This window comes from Salmo salar, chromosome 28, assembly GCF_965601325.2.
Source record: "Salmo salar chromosome 28, fSalSal1, whole genome shotgun sequence".
Taxonomy (NCBI): Eukaryota; Metazoa; Chordata; class Actinopteri; order Salmoniformes; family Salmonidae; genus Salmo; species Salmo salar.
In genome coordinates this window covers 41,716,707-41,733,908 of record NC_138318.1, presented here as the reverse complement: position 1 = coordinate 41,733,908, position 17,202 = coordinate 41,716,707, and the positions used below count along the sequence as shown (strand labels likewise).

Here is a 17,202-nt window from a genome sequence, read left to right as displayed (position 1 = left end):
TGAAGTTGGGAGACATGTTTGACAGAAACAGTTGTTTGAATGGTAATAGGTCTTTCATTCCTGTTTCAGTGAGCATGCCAAAGTAAGCTGTACGCAGCCTTTTGATTGTAGGCGTGTGGGTGTTCATTTCGAGCTCGTTTGATATTGTTAGCCAACGAGCTGTCATGTTTGCGAGTCGTAGAACCACTGAAATATATTTTAAAAACAGTGGCAAGTTTAGCGTAGTCGTTTTGCACGTGTTGCTCTTGTAGACGGATGAACCTTGTCACGTGTCTGTTGGACGTTCGCTTCAGCAGGTAGAGCCTGTCGGCATTATTAGCATTTGGGTAGCCACCCAAGGCATCCTCTGTCTGCTAAGAATGTCTGTGTCGTTTGGCTTCCCTGGAACGGGGTCAAAGAGGCCAACGTTTTTGGGACCAGGTTATTTCTATAACTGAAGTTGGACAATTCTCTGCTCTGGGGTTTTCCCCTCTATGTTGTTTATGTCCACTTTATTTAAATAAATATTAGTTATTGTTTCAGGAACTAATGTTAAATCTGAAAGGAATTGGAATTTTAGCAGGATCCCTATTAGCTGACGCCATGACGTCTTCCTGTGGTCAAACACAGAACTAAAAAGATATTGCAGACATTTACACTTTACATTAAAGACATTGCAGACAATTACACTTTACATTAAAGACATTACAGACAATTACACTTTACATTAAAGACATTGCAGACAATTACACTTTACATTAAAGACATTGCAGACAATTACACTTTACATTACAGACAATTACACTTTACATTAAAGACATTACAGACAATTACACTTTACATTAAAGACATTGCAGACAATTACACTTTACATTAAAGACATTACAGACAATTACACTTTACATTAAAGACATTACAGACAATTACACTTTACATTAAAGACATTACAGACAATTACACTTTACATTAAAGACATTGCAGACAATTACACTTTACATTAAAGACATTGCAGACAATTACACTTTACATTAAAGACATTGCAGACAATTACACTTTACATTAAAGACATTACAGACAATTACACTTTACATTAAAGACATTACAGACAATTACACTTTACATTAAAGACATTGCAGACAATTACACTTTACATTAAAGACATTACAGACAATTACACTTTACATTAAAGACATTGCAGACAATTACACTTTACATTAAAGACATTACAGACAATTACACTTTACATTAAAGACATTGCAGACAATTACACTTTACATTAAAGACATTGCAGACAATTACACTTTACATTAAAGACATTGCAGACAATTACACTTTACATTAAAGACATTGCAGACAATTACACTTTACATTAAAGACATTACAGACAATTACACTTTACATTAAAGACATTACAGACAATTACACTTTACATTAAAGACATTGCAGACAATTACACTTTACATTAAAGACATTGCAGACAATTACACTTTACATTAAAGACATTGCAGACAATTACACTTTACATTAAAGACATTACAGACAATTACACTTTACATTAAAGACATTACAGACAATTACACTTTACATTAAAGACATTACAGACAATTACACTTTACATTAAAGACATTGCAGACAATTACACTTTACATTAAAGACATTGCAGACAATTACACTTTACATTAAAGACATTACAGACAATTACACTTTACATTAAAGACATTGCAGACAATTACACTTTACATTAAAGACATTGCAGACAATTACACTTTACATTAAAGACATTACAGACAATTACACTTTACATTAAAGACATTACAGACAATTACACTTTACATTAAAGACATTACAGACAATTACACTTTACATTAAAGACATTACAGACAATTACACTTTACATTAAAGACATTGCAGACAATTACACTTTACATTAAAGACATTGCAGACAATTACACTTTACATTAAAGACATTGCAGACAATTACACTTTACATTAAAGACATTACAGACAATTACACTTTACATTAAAGACATTACAGACAATTACACTTTACATTAAAGACATTGCAGACAATTACACTTTACATTAAAGACATTGCAGACAATTACACTTTACATTAAAGACATTGCAGACAATTACACTTTACATTAAAGACATTACAGACAATTACACTTTACATTAAAGACATTACAAATATTTGAAAAATAACAAGGAACAAAGAGACATCACAGACAGTTAAAAAGCCTGACAGGTAAACACATTTAACATTTCAGTATGTTCTCTGGAATTAGTGTCTGACCAGGAACAGTTCCATTTTCCTTTTTTGTTTGTATTTTAATAAAAGCTATTGAGTGTCTGTGGGTGACAGCGAGGACACGGAGTGAGGCCGCTCGATTAATCGAAATTGCGATATTGACATTTTTTAAATGCCACTGTAGCCGTCTGCATCGCCCTTTTTTATAAATGTTTTAAAAACTTCTGAATTATTGATTCTTTTGACTGCTTCCCAATCCCACACACGCCAAGCCCCGCCCCTTGTCACTCAAACAGGCAGTTCCTTCTGCTCCAGCTTTACTCTGCATGCACTGAACAAACAGTCCAGCTTTACTCTGCATGCATTGACCAAACAGTCCAGCTTTACTCTGCATGCACTGACCAAACAGTCCAGCTTTACTCTGCATGCATTGACCAAGCAACAGCTTTACTCTGCATGCACTGACCAAACAACAGCTTTACTCTGCATGCATTGACCAAGCAACAGCTTTACTCTGCATGCACTGACCAAACAACAGCTTTACTCTGCATGCATTGAACAAACAGTCCAGCTTTACTCTGCATGCACTGACCAAACAACAGCTTTACTCTGCATGCATTGAACAAACAACAGCTTTACTCTGCATGCATCGACCAAACAACAGCTTTACTCTGCATGCATTGACCAAACAACAGCCCAGCTTTACTCTGCATGCATTGACCAAACAACAGCTCCAGCTTTACTCTGCATGCATTGACCAAACAACAGCCCAGCTTTACTCTGCATGCATTGACCAAACAACAGCCCCAGCTTTACTCTGCATGCATTGACCAAACAACAGTCCAGCTTTACTCTGCATGCACTGACCAAACAACAGTCCAGCTTTACTCTGCATGCACTGACCAAACATCCAGCTTTACTCTGCATGCATTGACCAAACAACAGCCCCAGCTTTACTCTGCATGCATTGACCAAACAACAGTCCAGCTTTACTCTGCATGCACTGACCAAACAACAGCCCAGCTTTACTCTGCATGCATTGACCAAACAACAGCTTTACTCTGCATGCACTGACCAAACAACAGCTTTACTCTGCATGCACTGACCAAACAACAGCTTTACTCTGCATGCATTGACCAAGCAACAGCCCAGCTTTACTCTGCATGCATTGACCAAGCAACAGTCCAGCTTTACTCTGCATGCATTGACCAAACAACAGCTTTACTCTGCATGCATTGACCAAACAACAGCTTTACTCTGCATGCATTGACCAAACAACAGCTTTACTCTGCATGCATTGACCAAACAACAGCTTTACTCTGCATGCATTGACCAAACAACAGCTTTACTCTGCATGCACTGACCAAACAACAGCTTTACTCTGCATGCATTGACCAAACAACAGCTTTACTCTGCATGCATTGACCAAACAACAGCCCAGCTTTACTCTGCATGCATTGACCAAGCAACAGTCCAGCTTTACTCTGCATGCATTGACCAAGCAACAGTCCAGCTTTACTCTGCATGCATTGACCAAACAACAGCTTTACTCTGCATGCATTGACCAAGCAACAGTCCAGCTTTACTCTGCATGCATTGACCAAACAACAGCTTTACTCTGCATGCATTGACCAAACAACAGCTTTACTCTGCATGCATTGACCAAACAACAGCTTTACTCTGCATGCACTGACCAAACAACAGCCCAGCTTTACTCTGCATGCATTGACCAAACAGCATGCAGTCAAGATTGTTCCAAACAAGAACGACACAGCTTTCCACTTTGCTTCGTAATATACTGTATATACTGAACAAAAATATAAACGCAACATGCAACAATTTCAGCGATTTTACTGAGTTACATTTCATATACGGAAATCAGTCAATTGAAATAAATGTGTTATGCCCTAATCTATGGATTTCACATGACTGGGCAGGGGCACAGCCATGGATGGGCCTGGGAGGGCATAGGCCCACCCACTGGGGAGCCAGGCCCAGCCAATAAGAATGACTTTTTCCCCACAAGGGCTTTATTACAGACAGAAATACTCCTCAGTTTCATCAGCTGTCTGGGTGGCTGGTCTCGGACAATCCTTCAGGAGAAGAACCCAGATGGGGAGGTCTTGGGCTGGCGTGGTTACACGTGGTCTGCAGTTGTGAGGCCGGTTGGACGAACTTGCCAAATTCTCTAAAACAACGTTGGAGGCGGCTTATGGTAGAGACATTAACATTCAATTCTCTGGCAACAGCTCTATTGGACATTCATGAGGTCAGCATACCAATTGCACGTTCCATCAAAACTTGAGACATTTGTGGCATTGTGTTGTGTGACAAAACGGCACATTTTAGAGTGAGCTTTTATTGTCCCCAGCACAAGGTGCATCTGTGCAATGATCATTCTGTTTAATCAGCTTCTTGATATGCCACACCTGTCAGGTGGATGGATTATCTTGGCATAGGAGAAATGCTCACTAACGGGGAAGTAAATCCACGTTTTCTATATTATACTATCCGTTTGTTGTTTTCAGTGGTGGAGTATATCAGCATTGTTTGCAACAGCTTGTTCTTAATCTGACAGGAAAATAAAAATAATATTCTACAACATTTGTCTGAATGTAGCTACCTATCTAATTAGGGTCCCCTGTGAAACACTGACAAACACTTTGGTTCTTACTCTGTCACAACAATCTCCCTTAGTTTTTATTTTTATTTTTATTTGAATTTTTTATCATGCCAAACAAAACTGCATTCCAAGTGCCCTCTATATTCCAACCATATAATTATAATGATCCTATTTCTATGATTCCAACAGTTTACCCAAGTGTTCTGATCTATAATTGCAAGTAAAATCGCAATATTTGGCCGATGTCATGCAGCCCTAACATAGAGGACTAAGGTCAAATACGGGGTGCTTATATTTGTCCTGTTTCACTGCATGTACAAGTGGGTAACCTGTACAAGTGGGTAAACATAATGTGTGTGTGAATTGGAAATGTGTTTTATGCATATCCCAACTCCCCCTGAGACACCCTCGGAGAGTGGGGTGTCGTGTCTGTGACTATCATTAAATGTGAAGACTGTTTGTTTATTTTATCAAATCAATTCTCTGTGTTATTATTATTATTATTATTATTATTATTATTATTATTATTATTATTATTATTACATGATTAAACTAATCATGAAAACTTTAACTAGGAAGTGGGGGCACCACGGGAAAATGTTTATAGAGTCTCTATTTTCCCCAATCGGCTCTTCAGATATTTTCATATCTTATCGAGTACGGTCTGGTATTAATGTATTATTATTACCTCATCAGTTCTCGTTACTGAACGTCGCAAACCCTTGGATATCTGCACGAACCCTAGCCTAAATCATGAATCAGCAATATACAAGATACAAATACAATCTACAAACTGGTTTAATTATTTATTTACTAACTAATCAAGTCACAGAAATACATAAACACACACAATTAGTTCATACATGGGGTATTACATGATACAAAGAAAAAGTCCCTAGAGGACGAAACTGATATTGGTAGACAAAGGAAAGGGGGTGGGGACCACTCAATAGCAGGGGACTCATAGCTAACAACTACACTTATAGAAATTGCTAATACTTTGAATATGAACAACCGCTCATTCGAAAATAAATTGCACTCTCTCTGTGGTCGCCGGTCCATCTGCTGGAGAAAGTTGACAGAAAAGTGTCTGGTTGTGTTTCTAATGGATACGTCAGGCGTACCCATGTCATCTCATAGAATAGATGTTTCGGCGGTTGTCGGTATTCTTCGTCCTAGGCTACGTACATTTCTAGCTGCAGACTGAAAAGGCCTCATCTAAGATTTGTTCCTTCTGTTTTAGAGTTGAACCATTTCTAGCCGTGTAGCCAACGCTACACGCTGTCTGGTCTCCGTGGCCTATAGAGTTATAGTGCTTAACCATTTCACATGTCCAATGGCCTATAGAATTGTAGCCATTCCAATGTGGGCACTCTGTCCTGGCGTTCTCTGACTTAATGTACATTTTGTAGGAAGTGGTTTTATACTCTGTGGAAAAAGGGGGCGATTTCTATGACGCCTGATGTAATGTCTGGCCTCACGGGGGTTGTGGCCACTGACTTGTTAACATTTTACATCTTAACCAGTATCTCGTTTTTAGAAGGCCAACATCACATTTACATCTTTTAACAAATAGTTTCATATATAATAATTTCACCCAACACCTAGATGTGAATCTGATAATTGAAAAGTATACACAAACAGAGATACAGTAATGTGGGTTTCCTGTCTTTCATGAGAATGAAACACACTTGTCATGACTGCCCCTTGTGGTCCACGGACCACTCCCACATTCTCAAAAATATAAATATTGTTTAATTATTCAAACTTTTGATGTCCAAGCTTCTCTCTGTGTTCCACAGTTTACATTCCAATCTCGAAAACCACAGAGCATAGGGGCAGCGTATTCTAATACCCAACCTTAAAACAGTAGACTTCCCGCTCTCCCCCTCTACGAGAGAGAGCACGCTGTAGATCGGACCCACTGTAACCTGATCCTTAAGATCGTCACAGGAGAGCCAGGGATCAGCCATTATTGACGGTGACCCTGGAGCAATTTGGGTTAAGTGCCTTGCTCAAGGCCAGATCACCAGATTTTTCACCTTGTCGGATTGGGGATTCGAATTAGGGTCATTGGGAGTACTGGCCCAACGCTCTAACCGCTAGGCTACCTGCCCAGCCCTCTAACCGCTAGGCTACCTGCCCAGCCCTCTAACCGCTAGGCTACCTGCCCAGCCCTCTAACCGCTAGGCTACCTGCCCAGCCCTCTAACCGCTAGGCTACCTGCCCAGCCCTCTAACCGCTAGGCTACCTGCCCAGCCCTCTAACCGCTAGGCTACCTGCCCAGCCCTCTAACCGCTAGGCTACCTGCCCAGCCCTCTAACCGCTAGGCTACCTGCCCAGCCCTCTAACCGCTAGGCTACCTGCCCAGCGCTCTAACCGCTAGGCTACCTGCCCAGCGCTCTAACCGCTAGGCTACCTGCCCAACGCTCTAACCGCTAGGCTACCTGCCCAGCGCTCTAACCGCTAGGCTACCTGCCCAGCGCTCTAACCGCTAGGCTACATGCTGTGGTTGATCTGATGTTAATGAACTGTGGAGTGCTCTGCTCCTCAGAGGTAGAACTAATGATCTCCATCATGGAAAATATACCAATAATAATTCCCAGCCCTAAAGGGTACGCAACAACACATCCGCCACACTGAACCTCAACCCAGTGCTTAGTCCCTTCCTCTACTCCCTTGCCATCCAGGACCTCTATACCAGGCGGTGTTAGAGGAAGGCCATGAAAAAAAAAGGACTCCAACCACCCAAGTCATAGACTGTTCTGTCTGCTACCACATGGCAAGCGGTACCGATTCACCAAGTCTGGAACCAACAGGACCCTGAACAGCTTCTAACCCCAACCCATATGACTACTAAATAGTTAATCTATGTTGCTATTTGGTTTACTATTTAACCATCTGCATTAACCCTTTTTGCGTTTAAACTTTTCTGACTCATCACATACACTGCTGTTACTGTTCATTATCCTGTTGCCTAGTCACTTTATTCCTAGTTATATATACTGTACATATCTACCTAAATTACCTGGTACCCCTGCACATTGACTTGGTACGGGTCCCCTGTGTATATAGCCATGTTATTACCTGGTACTTCCTGTATATAGCCATGTTATTACCTGGTACTTCCTGTATATAGCCAAGTTACCATTACTCATTGTGTATTTATTATTACTTTTTATTATTAGGTGTTATTATATTTATCAATTTTCTTCCTCTCAGCAATGTTTTATTAAATGAATAAAATTAGCCCTTTTTCTCCCCAATTTCATGATCTCCAATTGGTAGTTAGTTTTGTCCCATCGCTGCAACTCCTATACGGACTGGGGAGGCGAAACACGACACCGCCAACAGCACTGCTTCTTGACACACCGCTCGCTTAACCCGGATGCCATCTGCACCAATGTGTCTGAGGAAAGACCGTACACCTTGCGACCATGTGCATGCTTCTGACACGGGACAAGGACAAATCCTCCCCTAACCCGGATAACGCTGGGCCAATTGTGCACCTCGTCATGGGCCTCCCAGTCGCGGCCAGCTGCGACACAGCCCAGGATCGCACCCGAGTCTGTAGTGACGCCTCAAACACTGCGATGCAGTGCCTTAGACCGCTGTGCCACTCGGGAGGCCCCTCTCTGCATTTTTGTCAAATAAAATGGTATTGGATATGAGTAGTGCACTGCACCACCACTCTCTAAGTACCTAATCATACTTAGCGACATAAAAACCATGTAGTAATCACGCTGTGCTGTGATAATAAACCTGTTTCAATATGTGTCCGCAGGATTTTGTCCCCCTGTATCAAGACTTTGAGAACTTCTACACCCGTAACCTGTACATGAGAGTAAGAGACAACTGGAACAGACCTATCTGCAGTCTACCTGGCCCTGTGTTTGACGTGATGGAGAGGGTGTCCCCAGATTACAACTGGACATTCAGGTACGGGCACTTAATTCACCTTGAATCCCAAATAGACCCCTACTGCATAGGCACTTGTAGATCTGAGATGACGTATACGTACGTGGCAGCAATATGGTGTTAGCTACATGGTGCCTTCTGAAAGATGTATATGGTGGTAGCTGTATTAGCTACATGGTGGTAGCTATATTAGCTACATGGTGGTAGCTATATTAGCTACATGGTGGTAGCTATATTAGCTACATGGTGGTAGCTATATTAGCTACATGGTGGTAGCTGTATTAGCTACATGGTGGTAGCTGTATTAGCTACATGGTGGTAGCTGTATTAGCTACATGGTGGTAGCTGTATTAGCTACATGGTGGTAGCTGTATTAGCTACATGGTGGCAGCTGTATTAGCTACATGGTGGCAGCCGTATTAGCTACATGGTGGCAGCCGTATTAGCTACATGGTGGCAGCCGTATTAGCTACATGGTGGCAGCCGTATTAGCTACATGGTGGCAGCCGTATTAGCTACATGGTGGCAGCCGTATTAGCTACATGGTGGCAGCCGTATTAGCTACATGGTGGCAGCCGTATTAGCTACATGGTGGCAGCCGTATTAGCTACATGGTGGCAGCCGTATTAGCTACATGGTGGCAGCCGTATTAGCTACATGGTGGCAGCCGTATTAGCTACATGGTGGCAGCCGTATTAGCTACATGGTGGCAGCCGTATTAGCTACATGGTGGCAGCCGTATTAGCTACATGGTGGCAGCCGTATTAGCTACATGGTGGCAGCCGTATTAGCTACATGGTGGCAGCCGTATTAGCTACATGGTGGCAGCCGTATTAGCTATATGGTGGCAGCCGTATTAGCTATATGGTGGTAGCCGTATTAGCTATATGGTGGTAGCTGTATTAGCTATATGGTGGTAGCTATATTAGCTACATGGTGCCTTCTGAAAGGCTTGTTGTCATCCAATCTTGTCATACATAAACAGGTGTCTAGGGTGTAGGGGCTAGGGGTTGATTTGGGATTCAGACTCACACTGGCCATAAATGATAATCAGTGTCAGGTGTTAAGAGCAAATTGAAAACAGCAAATATTGATTCATTTGTTTACTGGTAGACTCAGGGTGAATAATAGCTTATTGGGGTTTACTGGTAGACTCAGGGCGAATAATAGCTTATTGGGGTTTACTGGTAGACTCAGGGTGAATAATAGCTTATTGGGGTTTACTGGTAGACTCAGGGTGAATAATAGCTTATTGGGGTTTACTGTTAGACTCAGGGTGAATAATAGCTTATTGGGGTTTACTGGTAGACTCAGGGTGAATAATAGCTTATTGGGGTTTACTGGTAGACTCAGGGTGAATAATATCATATTGGTGTTTAGGGTTGCACATTTTGGGGAATATTCAGAGGTGGAAACATTCCGAGGGAATTAATGGGAATATATGGGAATTAATGGAAATATATGCAAAATAATATTAATACCATTTAAATGTAGATGTTTTTTGCATTGTATATATTTACCATATCATATGGAGACAGAAACATAAACCTTTTACCTTAAGTAGACATAATTGCAAATGATTGAATCCTTCCAATAGAAATAAAAAAACAAATTTGTTATGAATTGAACGAATTGAACTTCAATTAAATGAGCTGACTCTTCACATGGGATGATTTCACTGAACAACAAAAGAAGGGGAATATTGAATGATCCCCAATGATCCATCGCATCTCCCAAAAACGTTTTCAACATACATCTGTAAAATGATAGTCTAGAAACTAAAGCTTAGGTTGTCTTCCTCTCAGGCTTCCATGTCTTCTCGCTGGACCTCCTCAATGTCCACCTCTTGAACATCAGACTCTGAGGCCTCATCGTCACTGTCACTTTCCAACCTTGTTGAGGATGGCTCGTTGTCAGGCTCAAAAAGCCTCAAATTTGCCCGGATGGCCACCAATTTTTCACCCCTTGTATTGGTCAGCCTGTTGCGTGCTTTAGTGTGTGTGTTTCCAAACAAGGACCAGTTGCGCTCTGAGGCGGCTGATGTTGGTGGGATTTGGAGGATGATGGAGGCAACAGGGGAAAGAGCCTCAGATCCACAAAGTCCCTTCCACCAGGTGGCTGATGAGATATGTTGGCACGACTGCCATATTGCATCTCCATCCCAAAGCCCTTGCTTGGAAGTGTACTTCACCAGACTTCCAAGAACCTTTCCCTCATCCAGGCCAAGGTGGCGAGACACAGTAGTAATGACACCATAGGCCTTGTTGATCTCTGCACCAGACAGGATGCTCTTGCCAGCATACTTGGGGTCCAACATTCACGCTTTTTGATGTATTTCAGAACTGCAGTTTCCTCTGCTTGGAGCAACAGTGAAGTGGGAAGGGCAGTACGGATTTCTTCTCTTACATCTGCAAGCAGAGTCTGAACATCAGACAGGATGGCATTGTCTCCCTCAATCCGTGCAATGGCTACTGCTATAGGTTTTAGGAGTTTCAGGCTGCTTACCACTCTCTCCCAAAATACATCATCCAGGAGGATCCTCTTGATGGGGCTGTCCATATTGGCAGACAGTGATATGGCCATTTCTTGGAGAGACTCCTTCCCCCCTCAAGGAGACTGTCAAACATGATGACAACACCACCCCAACAGGTGTTGCTGGGCAGCTTCAATGTGGTGCTCTTATTCTTCTCACTTTGCTTGGTGAGGTAGATTGCTGCTATAACTTGATGACCCTTCACATACCTAACCATTTCCTTGGCTCTCTTGTAGAATGTATCCATTGTTTTCAGTGCCATGATGTCCTTGAGGAGCAGATTCAATGCATGAGCAGCACAGCCAATGGGTGTGATGTGAGGGTAGGACTCCTCCACTTTAGACCAAGCAGCCTTCATGTTCGCAGCATCGTCTGTTACCAGTGCAAATACCTTCTGTGGTCCAAGGTCATTGATGACTGCCTTCAGCTCATCTGCAATGTAGAGACCGGTGTGTTTGTTGTCCCTTGTGTCTGTGCTCTTGTAGAATACTGGTTGAGGGGTGGAGATGATGTAGTTAATTATTCCTTGCCCACGAACATTCAACCACCCATCAGAGATGATTGCAATACAGTCTGCTTTCTCTATGATTTGCTTGACCTTCACTTGAAATGTGAAATGTCTCTACACGTCAGATGGTGCCCGTGACATTTTCCTGTAAAGATTAGAAATAAATAGTTAAGCAGTTAGATTGAACAACTCCTTTGTAAGATAAATGTTTTAAAATGAAACATGTATGGAAACAGGTGAATTAACACTCCTCAGTTAGTTGGCTCACGCAAGCTAAAACCCACATTGTAGCAAAAACTAACTATCATAAATTGTTAACAAGTTAGAAATTATTTAAACACACTTTCCTCTAGGCTAATATTTACTAGTTAACAAAAGAATCATGTATGTCATATAGAATATATTCACCCCACCTAGTATTGTAATCAAAACTTACCAGAAAGCATGTAGTCCTTGGCTCAGACAGTGTAGTAGTGTGGGCTCAATAGCATCTCATTAGTGTGCAAGATCTTGAGAATCAGTTGTACATGTGATGGAAGAATGCACTGTGCATGCAGAGGGTTGCAATCCCATTGAATTGGGGATAGTTTAACCAAAATATGCCACAAGGCCTAGAATTGCCTTGTGTATCCCACAACAACAAAATCACCATAAGCTAATGTTTTTTAACGAATTTAAGCAGAATTCTCGAAATTCTAGGGCTTAACTTCCCATGGAAATTTCCCGGAAAGTTTCCAACCCTTTGCAACCCTAATGGTGTTTACTGGTAGACTCAGGGTGAATAATAGCTTATTGTATTATGTTGTAGGTTGGTTCCCGCTAATACTGTGTAATTCAGTTAGGTTGTTTGTGAGTGAGTGTTTGTGCATTTTTGCGTTTAGTATCTCAGACATGCATGTGTGAAACAAAATTGATAGAAACAGGATATAATGTGATTAGTACAACCTGACAGATAAAGGATGAACAGGGAAGACCATAGACAACATGATCAACATGGGTTTAACATGATGAAACGATGTGTGTGTGTGTGTGTGTGTGTGTGTGTGTGTGGGCAGGTTAACAGGGAAGACCATAGACGGCGTGATCAACATGGGTTCCTATAATTACCTGGGTTTCGCTGAGAACGATGCTGATTTCATGAAGACTGTAGCAGACAGAACCCAGCAGTATGGCCTCGGTGTCTGCAGCACACGACAGGAAATGGGTGAGTTTGTGTGTGTGTGGTGTGTGTTGGGGGGAGTGTGTGTGTGTGTGTGTGTGTGTGTGTGTGTGTGTGTGTGTGTGTGTGTGTGTGTGTGTGGTGGGTGAGTTTGTGTGTGTGTGTGTTGGAAGGTGGGGCTGTTTTGTGGGCACTTTTAGGTGTTTGAAAGAGGGAGGAGAGAGCTCTTCCCCCCCTCAATTTAAAATAGGTCAGAACTGAACTGCTCAAAGGTCTCTGGTCGAAGGTAGTGTAGAGAATAGGGTGCCATTTGGGCCCTTGTCTGTGTGTTTTGTAAAAAGCAGTGGTTTTGTACACTTCAGCTACTCCTTTTGTTTTTTTTTAAATTTGTTTTATTTAACCTTTATTTAACTAGGCATGTCAGTGAAAACATTAAATTCTTTAATCTTATGCTTTACGGAGTCGTGGCTGAACGACGACAACATCAACATACAGCTGGCTGGTTATACGCTGTACCGGCAGGATAGAACAGCGGCATTTGGTATTTTATTAGGATCCCCATTAGCTGTTGCAAAATCAGCAACTTCTCTTCCTGGGGTTCCACACAAAACATGGAACATTAATACAGAATGACATAGTATAGAACATCATTAGACAAGAACCGCTCAAGGACAGCACGACATGCATTTTTTAAAAAGGCACACCTAGCCTAAATATCAATGCATACACACAAACTATCTAGGTCAAATAGGGGAGAGGCGTTGTGAGGTGTTGCTTTATCTGTTTTTTTTAAAACAGGTTTGCTGTTTATTTGAGCAATATGAGATGGAAGGAAGTTCCATGAAATAAGGGCTCTATATAATACTGTACGTTTTCTTGAATTTGTTCTGGATTTGGGGACTGAAAAGACCCCTGGTGGCATGTCTGGTGGGGTGTGTGTGTCAGAGCTGTGTGTAAGTTGACTATTCTAAATTGTTTGCATATTCAACACATTGACTGCATCACTTCTTTTTATAAGAAACAGTCTCTCCTCAACTCTTAGCCAAGAGAGACTGGCAGCATAGTATTAATATCAGCCCTCTGATTACAATTAAGAGCAAAACATGCCACTCTGTTCTGGGCCAGCTGCAGCTTAACTAGGTATTTCCTTGCAGCACTGGACCACACGACTGGACAATAATCAAGATTAGATATAACTAGAGCCTGCAGAACTTGCTTTTTGGAGTGTGGTGTCAAAAAAGCAGAGCGTCTCTTTATTACGGACAGACCTCTCCCCATCTTTACAACCATTGGATCTATATGTTTTGATCATGACAGTTTACAATCTAAAATAATGGCAAGTAATTTAGTCTCCTCAACTTGCTCAACAGCCACACCATTCATTACCAGATTCAGCTGAGGTCTAGCACTTAAGGAATGATTTGTACCAAATACAATGCTCTTAGTTTTAGAGATGTTCAGGACCAGTTTATTACTGACCACCCATTTCACCACCCAGACTGCAACTCTTTGTTAAGGGTTTCAGTGACTTCATTAGCTGTGGTTGCTGATGCGTATATGGTCGAATCATCAGCATACATGGACAAACATGCTTTGTTTAACCTTTTTGGGCTAGGGGGCAGTATTTTGACGTCCGGATGAAAAGCATGCCCAGAGTAAACAGCCTGCTACTCAGGCCCAGAAGCTAGGATATGCATATTATTAGTAGATTTGGATAGAAAACACTCTGAAGTTTCTAAAACTGTTTGAATGATGTCTGTGAGTATAACAGAACTCATGTGGCAGGTGAAAACCTGAGAAAAAATCCAACCAGGAAGTGGGAAATCTGAGGTTTGTAGTTTTTCAAGTGATTGCCTATCCAATATACAGTGTAAATGGGGTCACATTGCACTTCCTAAGGCTTCCACTAGATGTCGACAGTCTTTAGAACTTTTTTTCATGCTTCTACTGTGAATGGGGAGAGAATAAGAGCTATTGGAATCAGGTGTCTGGAAAATTGCCATGACCTCAGTCATGCGTGTGGCCGTGAGAGCGAGCTGAGTTCCTTTTCATTTCTTAAGACATAGGAATTGTCCGGTTGGAATATTATTGAATATTTATGATAAAAACATCCTTAAGATTGATTCTATACATTGTTTGACATGTTTCTACGAACTGTAATAGAACTTTTTTGACTTTTCGTCTCAACTTAGTGCTCGCGCATTTTGCATTTGGACTGAACGCGCAAACAAAAGGGAGGTATTTGGACATAAATATGGACCTTATCGAACAAAACAAACAATTATTGTGGAACTGGGAGTGCATTCCGATGAAGATCATCAAAGGTAAATGAATATTTATAATGCTATTTCTGACTTTTGTTGACTCCACAACATGGCGGGTATCTGTATGGCTTGTTTTGGTGGCTGAGCGCTGTACTCAGATTATCGCATGGTGTGCTTTTGCCGTAAAGCTTTTTTGAAATCTGACACAGCGGTTGCATTAAGGAGAAGGGTATCTTTATTTCTATGTAAAACACTTGTATCTTATATCAACGTTTATGATGAGTATTTCTGTAAATTGATGTGGCTCTCTGCAAAATCACCGGATTTTGGAGGCAAAACATTTCTGAACATAACGCGTCAATGTAAACTGAGATTTTTGGATATAAATATGAACTTTATCGAACAAAACATGCATGTATTGTGTAACATGAAGTCCTATGAGTGCCATCTGATGAAGATCATCAAAGGTTAGTGATTCATTTTATCTCCATTTCTGCTTTTTGTGACTCCTCTCTTTGGCTGGAAAACGGCTGTTTTTCTGTGGCTAGGTCGCAGACCTAACATAATCACAAGGTGTGCTTTCGCCGTAAAGCCTTTTTGAAATCGGACAGTGTGATTGGATTAACAAGAAATGCATCTTTAAAATGGTGCATAATACTTGTATGTTTGAGGAATTTTAATTATGAGATTTCTGTTGTTTGAATTTGGCGCTCTGCACTGTCACTGGCTGTTGTCAAATCGATCCCGCTAAAGGGATTTGATCCGTAAGAAGTTAATGCCAGTGGCAGGTCATTGGTAAAAATAGAAAAGAGTAGAGGGCCTAGAGAGCTGCCCTGCGGTACACCACACTTTACATGTTTGACATTAGAGACGCTTCCATTAAAGAAAACCCTCTGAGTTCTATTAGATAGATAGCTCTGAATTCACGATATGGCAGAGGTTGAAAATCCATAACACATATGTTTTCTCAACAACAGGTTATGGTGAATAATATCAAAGACTGCACTGAAATCTTAACAATACAGCTCCCACAATCTCCTTATTATCAATTTCTTTCAACCAATCATCGGTCATTTGTGTCAGTGCAGTATATGTTGAGTGACCTTCTCTATAAGCATGCTGAATGTCTGTTGTTAATTTGTTTACAGAGAAATATTATTGTATTTGGTCAAACCCAATTTTTTCCAACAGTTTGCTTAGAGCTGGCAGCAAGCTGATAGGTCTGCTGTTAGAACCAGTAAAGGCAGCTTTACAAAATTCAAACTTGCACTGCTTTTCTTTTTATGCATGAATACGATGGCTCACTGTTCGTCGTTGGCATTCCCAGTTTGCCCACTTTGCCAATAAATAATAATTTAAAATAATTGCCAACTTCAAATGGTTTTGTGATGAATAAGCCATCTGATTCGATGAACGATGGAGTTGAATTTGGCATGTTTTCTTAAAATCTTGTTAATCTAACTGCACTGTCCAATTTACAGTAGCTATTAGAGCGAAAACATGCCATGCGATTGTTTGAAGACGGCGCCCCACATCAAAATATTTTTTCCACCGGCACAGGTTTCATACATTCACATATAAAGATTCAATATTCACTTACTTTTTGAAAATCTTCCTCTGATTTGTCATCCAAAGGGTCCCAGAGATAACATGTAGTGTCGTTTTGTTAGATAAAATACTTTTTTATATCCCAAAAAGTCAGTATAGTTGGCGCCATCGATTTGAGTAATCCACTCGTTCAACTTGCAGAGAAAGGAAACCGAAAATATACGTTGTTTCAACAAGTCAAAATGTTTTTTATTTACTCCTCAGACACCCTAAAATGTAATCAAACTATAATATTTATTTCAGAAAAAAGTATGTTCAATAGGAAACCGATTTTAGTAGGTGCGCAACTTCATCATGGAGCACGATGACACGGATTTTGAAGACTGTGTCCTCATACAAAAAACGGTTATTTCTTATTC

The 17,202-nt window shown here is 41.0% G+C and overlaps 1 protein-coding gene across 1 annotated transcript in view; it reads left to right on the top strand.

Annotated features, from left to right (window-relative positions):
- The window catches only part of LOC106591118 (serine palmitoyltransferase 3), a 100,126-nt gene that overhangs the window by 16,363 nt on the left and 66,561 nt on the right, over positions 1-17,202 (top strand). The window contains exons 3-4 of the mRNA XM_045710244.2: positions 8,638-8,792; positions 12,868-13,016. Of these exons, the coding sequence (XP_045566200.1) occupies positions 8,638-8,792; positions 12,868-13,016 (304 nt within the window). The remainder of the gene's footprint in view (positions 1-8,637; positions 8,793-12,867; positions 13,017-17,202) is intronic.